The sequence below is a fragment of the Coffea eugenioides genome, chromosome 3 (genome assembly GCF_003713205.1).
Source record: "Coffea eugenioides isolate CCC68of chromosome 3, Ceug_1.0, whole genome shotgun sequence".
NCBI classification, from domain to species: domain Eukaryota; kingdom Viridiplantae; phylum Streptophyta; class Magnoliopsida; order Gentianales; family Rubiaceae; genus Coffea; species Coffea eugenioides.
The window spans coordinates 16729016-16738481 of NC_040037.1; the positions used below are offsets into that span (position 1 = coordinate 16729016).

Sequence of the window (9466 nt, forward strand, 5' to 3'; positions counted from 1 at the left end):
TATATATATATATATTTTCACGGCTTATGAACTTAATAGTTAACTTTTACTCTCTTCTGCTTGTTTATATTCATTGCCATCAACTCGATTCACTCTATTGTTCTTTTCTTTTTTTCTTTTTGTTTCTTTTCAAAATTTCTTTGCCTTGCTCATAAAACTCAAGTGCTTTTTTTATTTTTTTATTTTTTTGTATATTAGAGCTTTTCATAGTTGGGTGTGAAACGACCTATAATCATTATTAAAATATGAGTTAATAATTTTTAAGGAATGAAGGAGAGGAAAACAAATGTAACCTTGTATGCATTTTGGTTGTGGACTTCCAGAGTTATAGGATTCAATATTTCATTTGATTTGGACTAGAACTTTTTTTAAATCTAATTATTTTCCCTAACTACATGAGTGTTAAGTTACTCTATATACTTGACCCTATTCCATAGGTTAATCCAGTTGAATAGAATTAGGATATGAATTAGGGTTCGTGATTGGATCCTAGTTAACTATTGAAATCAAGTGTGTTGGTGGCTATTATCAATTGAACAATTTAATGGGTGGTATCCTTGTTTCAATTGCTTGGCAAGAAGCATTGATGGTGAAGGATGGGAAGTCGGAAAGTATGGAGATACTTGACGATGAATCTAGACAGGTGATTCAAGGGTTAAGGAAAAAGTGAAATCCAATGTTGATTTTGGACGTGAATCGGTGAAAATTTTCTCACAACTCTATCGATTGATACTTCATCCCGGTGGTTTTTAGATTCCAGTTATATTCTTTAGGCGGTGTGGCATAGGTTCTAAAAAAACAAAGGAATCTAATTTTTAAATGCTAGAAGACTCTAACAGTTACGAGTTTTCATTGCAAATGGAGTCTTAGAAACCACACATGGCGAGACAGTTCTGAAAATAGGAAGAGTATGGTAATTTTACCACTTGGTTATCTCAATGATTAGAAATAAAATTCACAGAAGGGGATCCCAAATAACAAGTGGTGATGAGAAGAAATCCTGTAAAGGGAAATGGTGAGTTGAGGCACCTTCTCGTGAGCCAACTGAAAGTTAGACTCGGGGTAACTACACATATTCATTTGTCGATTGAATCAATTGGGTGTCAGGGCTATATTGATTCGGATGTGTAGTTCGGTACCATATTATTTGGTAGTTAAACGAAAATAGTTGTTAAAAGAAATATTTGCCAAGGTGGAGATTTATTAGGAAATTGGTTTAATTTCTTTTAGATAAGTTTCTTAATTTGTGTGAAATTAACTAGTTTCCTAATTAGTTTTAATTACTTGAAGTAGTAACCATGGAATTTTCTTTTTTTGTTTAGGATTTAGAAGTTATTTCCTTTTATGTACAAGTATATGAATTAGTATTGGTTTCTTGTTGTTATTTGGTTTTAGCCAAATAATATTCTCTATAAATAAGTAGGTTAGCATACTACAAAGTGGCACACAGTGGACACACAAGACGCACAAAGGAGCACAAAAGTACGACATGTAGCTTTATACATGGGGTGAGAAAGGTTTCTTGGAAGATGAGAGATGGTATACAGGAGTTAGGTTTGGGTTCAAGTTATATTTTTGTATAGCGTTTTTCCTCTCATAATAAAAAAATGAGTTTTCTCTCAGTAGATATAGGTTCAATGATGTCAAACCACATTAAATCTTATGTGTCGTTTGTCTTTCATACTTGTAGCTTATTTATCATTAAATTGTTGTGTACTTTATGTATCAATACTTATTTGTTCCGTGTTTGGATCCCAATAGTAAGTGTTCAAACCTTTTTTATTGCACTTTTCTCCCCACTCTTTCAATCGTTAGATTGAATGCTTCTGTACAATTTTCAATTTAGTCAAAATCACAGAGTATTATAGTATAGGTTTCCAAACTAGAAAGAATTAAATTGAATAGTTGTTAAATCATATGGAGTTTTTTGGTATTTTACCCATTAATTACTGAAACGAGAGTATGATGCAAGGCTTACACAAGCGTTGATTTCTGCTGCTAAACTTAAATCCTTTTGCATGTTCTTCAATTGTCAAATCCTATAGAATAAAGCTTTCTGTTCCTAAACTTGTTTTTCCTTTACGTAATTGATGTTGCATTTAACGCCTTTCATTGATTTCGATGGTATCTTGGATATTGTCAGCTTCTTTGCATATTGTCACTTTCTAATGCGGTTTCAGCCTTTCTGGCAATTGGACTAATCTCTTCAGCTTATTGGCATCAATTAGTGGAGAAGTTCCAAAATAGGCTAACCTCTTTTTTTTTTTAACTTCCCAGTGACCACCCGTCGCCATAACCCTTCCCACCTCCAACTGTCAAACTCAGGATTCAAATCATAAACCCGATAGCAGGGAGAGGGCTAGCTTAGTTATACTTGCATGGAAATAGATCTATTCGCAAACAGATATACATACACACACACACACACACACATATATATATATAATATTATTTAACCAAATTAAAATTAAAAAAGTGGTATCATATAGAAGTATGATATATAAACATCACCCACGAATGTTCAATATGCATCCAGAAACTACAAATCTAAACTTCTATAAAAAGCATTAGCGACAGATCCGCAAAAGATGGAAGCTTAAGCCCAATAGAGCTTATTAAGAATTTAAAGAAATGACACCAAGCTAAGTTGCAATAGCAATGGTTACAGAAGTAACCTCTATACAAGAAAAAATTAAGGCGAGTTAGAACAGATGTATTTTCTAGTCTGTTCTTTAAAGGCACAAAAAATAAAAGACAAAATAAGCACATAAAATAGATTCAAACATTAATTGTTATCAACTCTAGAATTACGTCAATTTTCGCCCAAAAATTTTAATCTTTTGCAGACAATTAAACACTGATCGCACCTCTTATTTTATGCTTGAAGGGCACAGTATAGAAAAAATTCAAAAAAATTAAAAATTTTAGTTCCTGAATACAACCATTTTATTGTTATTGTTATTATTATTATTTGTTATAGTGTACAACTTTACAATATTATAATCGAAATCCTCAATGGTATTTTATGTACAAACGAATTACATATGATTAATAATCCTCATAAATATGGTGGGAACAACACAACGCGTCCAGGGCTAAAAAAATGGCTAGTAGAATCCAAGAAGCGTAGCCTCTTTGTTTTCCAGCAGTTTCTTGGTGCCTTCTTTAATAAATTTCTCACATTTAATTATAAATTTTAGGGTTAAATGCAAAAAAACCTCACAAACTATACACCCAGTTGCAGTTTACCCCCTAAACTATAATAATAAGCATTTTGCTCCCTTGAATGATATGTTTGGACAATACTACCCCTACTATCTTAAATCCTTTCTTCTTTTTTTTTTTCTCTGTTAGCTTTTTTAATTTTTTTCCTTTTATTTTCTTTTTGTTCTCATTCTCTCTTGGAACTAGCCAACATCTCTCTCCGATGTGAAAGACTTACATTAAAAATTTTAAAATTTTTTAAACTGCCTTTTAAATTTGTTTATTTGTTAAATTCATTCTTAATAATTTGTCATAACTCTTTGTTATTACAAAATATATGTAGCTTATATTGTAAAGTGTATTAATCTAGTAATTCAACAATTTAAGTACCTATAAACTAATTAAGAGTTCACAGTTACTCAACTACTTATAATAAAAGTAACATATTATATATCACATAAAAGAGAAAAGTTAGCAATTGTTATTTGTAATGAAATAAAAAATAAGAATAAACAACAATAGTAGTTCATCTTTTTTGTTATTGATACTACTGATAATTGATTAATCAATTTCTCTATTTTGTTATTATATATTTGAAAAGTTCAATTTCTTAAATGACATTGACTTTAACATTTGGAAAAAAAAATCTTGTATTCCATAGATTTTTTTTAATAAAATATTGACATACGAAATTAAGAAATAAACAAATTTTGACTAATCTAGTCTACTTATTTAAACAATGTTTAAAGAAAAAAAAGGAAGAATTTAAAAAGAAAATGATAGGGAAAAAGAAAAATAACAATGCTTAAAATAAAAGGGGTAGATTTGTCCAAACATATCATTCAAGGGGGCAAAATACCTATTATTATAGTTTATGGGGTAAACTGCAACTCGGTATATAGTTTGTGGGGTTTTTTTGCCTTTAACCCTAAATTTTATTAAAACTTTTCCCAAAAAAAAAGGCTAATTTTATTGGGAGTTGAGACGAGTTCATACAACTACCGACCAGTAACTTTTTTATTCTTCCAACAATTTTTTTTTATTTTGCATAGATCGCATCACAACAAATACAACTTCTCGAATAATCTACAATCCAACAGCACTCATTGCTCCTGTACCATCTCCACAAGAACCAACTCTGTGACTTGATTATATGGAATTTCTTCTTGAAGTAACTCTTATTTTCCGCTTGAGAAAGACAGCGTAGCTAGCCTCTTTAATGTACCTCTCATCAGACAGTATAGGATTCTCGATATATTTTTCTCTATGACGTTCGAGTAAGATATCAATTACTCCTTCACCAAAATGTTCCTTGATGAGTTCCCCAAGGACAGCTCTCAAGTGAAGGATACAGGCATCAACGTCAAGCAGAACCCGTTTGTTTGCGATTGAAGAGACGAGCTTCTCTATTTTCTTAATCTCAAACAATCCATTCACCTCAATCAGTGTTTTCAGCTCAGATGGTGATGGATAATAAAAATGCAAGTTAAATGAATCCACCATTTCTTGAGTGATGATTCCCTGCAAGGATACTATGGTGTCAACTTTCAAGTATGCTACTACTAAATTAAAAGATGGAAAACTGATTTTGTGAAAGTTGATGCAACTGGACCGCTTCCTTTACCATTTTGGCCATGTCCAGGAAACAGGATCCCAGAACGTTAAAATTTTCGCCTAAACTGGACTCACATATCTGGACATCATCAGGGAATCCAACTGCTACAATCATCATTAGTCCTCCAGGAACAAGCTCTTGTGCTCTGGCTCTTAAGAACAAATCAAAATCTTTTCCAAACTGAGTTGAATATGCATCTTCAACTTCTCTAGCAGCTCCAGTATAATGAATTCTGCCCTTGTTCCAAGCAGGGGAGTTTTTATCCGTCACTTCTACTGGGATCTTGGAGAGCCAGTGAAGAGCGGTGGAGCAGTGTGCAAAGTGTAGTGTGGAACGAGGAAGTAGGCGCCCATAAAAAGAACCCGGTACACCTGTTGCAAAGTACCGTCCTGTAGCAGGAAGGTTTCTGAAGAGTGTGTTGAAATCATTATTGACATGATCGTTGAAGAAGACGTGAAATTCTGGCATCTCTGCTTCCATTCGTAGGGATTTGTATTTGTTTTCAACAGCTTCGATGATGTTGTGCACTGCGTGGAACGTGTTAGGACCAGCAGAACATCCAAAATCTGCAACTCGAAATGAATTACTGAAAGGATTCATAGAGTGCAGATGGTTTTCAGGATGAAGATGTTGGTCAATCAGTTCATTCATCATTTTCTTAGCTGAATCCAGTGATTCTTTCTGCATCAAGTTAAAAACTTACACATTATGTTCCTCTCTTTTTGTGTCCACGAGAATTAAGCAAGTAAATTTGACTGTCACGTGGCAGATTAGTACCTGATAATTGGAATTGCGAGCATAGCTGTATGGACCATCACCACCTACCATGGGATATGCAGAATTGTCGAGTATCTCTTGAGCCATATTCATTCTCCCGTTGATCAGCCTGAAGCCTTTTGGTGGTGTTTAATTTCTGAGAAATGACAATCCCTTTATGAGGATTTAGTGAAAGAATTAAGAGCTTTTAGTTTTCTTATATTGTTTTCAGGCATTAGACACGACGGACGGATGTCATTTGTTTTTGTGCATGTATATATATATATATATTTTTTTTTTAAAATAAGGGTAATATATACTTTGCCACCTTACGGTTTAACAATTTTTCACATAATCTCCATGTGGTTTCAAAAGTTATACATAACCCCCTCATAGTTTGGATTAAAGTGACAAAACGACAGAAATAATTCTCTATAATGAAATCTACTCAAATGTTGAGATTATCCTTGTTTATAAACTAAAATGACTAAAGTGACAAAAATATATAAACATAATATGCATGACATTTTAACTCTTTATGATTTTGTGTTTGACTATATAACTCCCTCATGGTTTAGTCCTTTACCACATAATCTCTTTGTAGTTTTTAAAATATATACATAACTCTCATAGTTAATAAATAATTTCTAACTTTGCTTAAGAGTACTTTAGATATATTAGTTGATTTCGTTATAAAATTTAAATTTCATCATTTTGATACTTTAGTCCAAAATTTTTGAAATTATGGAAAAATTATGTGAAAAAACGTTAAATTGTAGGTGATAAAGTGGAATTTATCCAAAAATAAAGTTATAACAGATGATGATTGAATTATCCCGGTGTCTGTTGGGCTTGGTCCAACTTGATTGGGTTGCCCAAACACAACCAAAGCCCATCATTTATTGTCTTGGTCAAAGTTTTACTTGTGCATGGTTCCAGCCGGAAGATGCACCAATCAAAATTGAGTAGCGGCAGCCGCTGGTCGCGCTCTTGAAACTGGAAAGTATCAGCAGCCACTTTGTGAGGAACCAGGAGAGAGAAAAATTGAGACTGGGGAGAAAATGCTAGAGGAAGAAGCAAATTCATTGAACTTCAAGACCTTAATTGGATAGTCAAATAAAGCATGATTGGAATGAAATTTTAGTCTCGCGATCTACTTATTATGTTCCACCCATCTATTAATTCTGATTTTGGATTTCCTCTTCAATTGGTAATATCTTTCCGAACCCATTTCTTAAAAATTTGTAATTTTTTGGAGATGTATTATAGTAGATCACTTGATTGATATGATTCATGTTGTTGTTATTCAAATGCTCTGAATAGACTTGTGTCTCTTATTATTGCTATAGTGAACATTTTTTACTAAACTAAATTTCATAGTTTTTTTCAATTTAGGTTTTTCACATTAAAAGTCTTGACATCTTGTGCCTTTTACTTTTTCATGTTTTACTATTATTGTTGATATCATTTTGACAAGTCGTCGAGCCTGTGCAATAATAATAATAGAATCCTAGATACCACTAAAAACAGTCAATAATTAATCCTAGGTACTGGAGCAGGGACTCTAGGTATGCAATGGGTTACTTGATTCACCCTGTTCCCGAAGAGTTTGCTTAATCCGATATACCAGAATTAATTAGGTGACAAAAATTACTGAAAAGTAAACAGTGGCAAGCAGGGTCGTCTCCTCAGGGACTGGAAATATTTGTCTCTTTTAAATTCCAATGGGTAAGGGGGGGTTTCACCAGAATAAAACTCAAGAGAAAACAATTTAGCAACTCAACTAAAAATAAATAAATAATTAACCAGCACGAATATAGCAGGAGTTAAATCAAGAATAAATAAATTCTAGCCAAGGATGCAACTATTCAGACACAGTCCATTTATCCGATCATTGATGCAAGGGAGGTTCTCTTAATTTCTTAATAGGCTAGTTAAAGTCGTCGATGAATTCTAACAACCAATTTTTCCTTAAATTATTGGTAACCAAGGTACGACCATTGATCACCCCTAACCAGAAAATACTCCTAGGTACGACCGTAGGAATTAATTTTCCAATTGCATTAATAACTAGAAAAACCTAACCCTAATCAATAACACACTACGAGGGTTATTTAAATTAGATTGCACGTTCCCCTAATGTGTAAACACACCAGTTGCCATACTATTAATCAATCAAACAATTACGGATTTAATTGACTAAATTGGCACGAGATTAATAAATCACATTGAACATCGGGCCCTTGACATCCAATTAATAAAATAATCCCATGAAAATTCAAGCAGACAATGTGCAAATATTAATAAACGCGTGAAAACTAATTAGATCTCACAGATTTTCGGGACTGCGCCGTCGAGTTGACCCTTGACTAGATGGAAGGTTTAGCCACGCCGCAAAATTAAATCACCACACGAATTAATGGATTGCAAAGGCATTACGTTTTTTTACTAGAAAGCAAAGAATAAAAGATGTTTTTCCCTTTGGGGAATATTGTCGAACACCTGACGTGTGTCAGAGGCCAGTCTAAGGAAAAAGAAAGAAAACTCAAAACTAAACTAAAAGCTAAAACTCCCCGCCGTCTGTACGTTTCTTCTTGTCTACTTAAAAGGCAAAAGAAAGAACCTATTCTTCTCTCCAGTGGTCCCCACCCAATTGGTAGTCAAAGCTACCCAAAAGAAAGGCCTGCCGATTTGCTCCAGTCTCTGTACGTTACTTTCCTTTCTTTAGCCAAATGCGGATACGGGGCAGGGACGGTCCTTCTCCTAAGCGGTCCTCTCACAAAAGAAATGAGAGGACTGCAACAGGCCACGTATAATGGGAGCAACAGCAAAGGAAAACGACGTTGTTTTAGTAAGTGAGTAGGATAAAAAATAAAAAAACATTTGAGGGGCTAACGGGCTCCGTTAAAATGCCTCAGCTGTCCGTTCCAAAAATTCCCGCTCAAATTAATGAGGCACGACTCTTCATCTGAAATCTTCAAATGAAATAGAATTTTGGTCTCCCTCCAAAAACATATCTTGTGAACATTCATTCATTCACAATTCCAGAGTATCAGCAAAATGATATCCCTACCCCAAATTGGGAAGTTTCAGATGAGAGGTTTTTGGAGAAAGTGTTGCAGAAATATAGTGTCATCAATCAGAAGTATAGTGTTGCAGAAGTAACTGTTGCGGGACAAAAATTTTCCATAAAGGCTGCAAAAAGACGGAAGTTGGTGAGATCTGAAGCAGAGATAGACTCGATCGAATTGGACTAAATCCCAAAGGTAAGAATATTGCAAACTCATTGCACTATTTGGCTTGTTTTGCGACAGAAGGGGGATGAATTTACTTGCATGATTTTGTTTGTACAACTCGTTTAAGACAGTGTGACATGAATAATGAAATTGGAATTCTAGCGAAAACTCCTAAACAAGGAAATCATACGGGTAGCATAAATTATATACATTGAGAGCCAACTTAAAGAACGTATGCACAGGGAACTTATGCATGCCAAGTGTTTGTAAATTTGACTCAATAGACGAATTAAAGTTCTCACCTTTTAAAATCTGGTTGCATAGTATACATATGTCTTGGCTAAAAGAGGTTGAGTGGGGTGGCTTGTGTAGCAAAAATTATTAGGGTAGTTGATAAGTACATGTCTATCAAAATTTACAACCGCATGGCGAGAAATTTACATAACTTAGCTATTTCTTTGAATTTGCAATTGGGTGTTGGTTCATCGGTAATGTTGTCTACATGGCACATAATACGATAATAAAGTTGCTATACAGATGGTTAGTAATTATGTTGACTTCATCGCAGTGTGTATGTGTTGAAATGGGCCAAACGTGTACATATATAATTAATGACTTATGTGCAATCTTTTTGTTGATGGAACGAGTAAGTGCA

The 9466-nt window shown here is 33.9% G+C and overlaps 1 protein-coding gene across 1 annotated transcript; it reads right to left on the bottom strand.

The window, feature by feature from the left end:
• Positions 1–4353: 4353 nt before the first annotated feature.
• LOC113766197 (probable S-adenosylmethionine-dependent methyltransferase At5g38780) lies at positions 4354–5689 on the bottom strand. The gene is made up of 3 exons (XM_027310410.1): positions 5597–5689; positions 4829–5500; positions 4354–4725 (listed from the first exon to the last, which is right to left on the bottom strand). Exons 1-3 carry the CDS (start codon positions 5687–5689, stop codon positions 4354–4356), a joined length of 1137 nt encoding a protein of 378 aa, XP_027166211.1.
• Positions 5690–9466: the final 3777 nt, after the last annotated feature.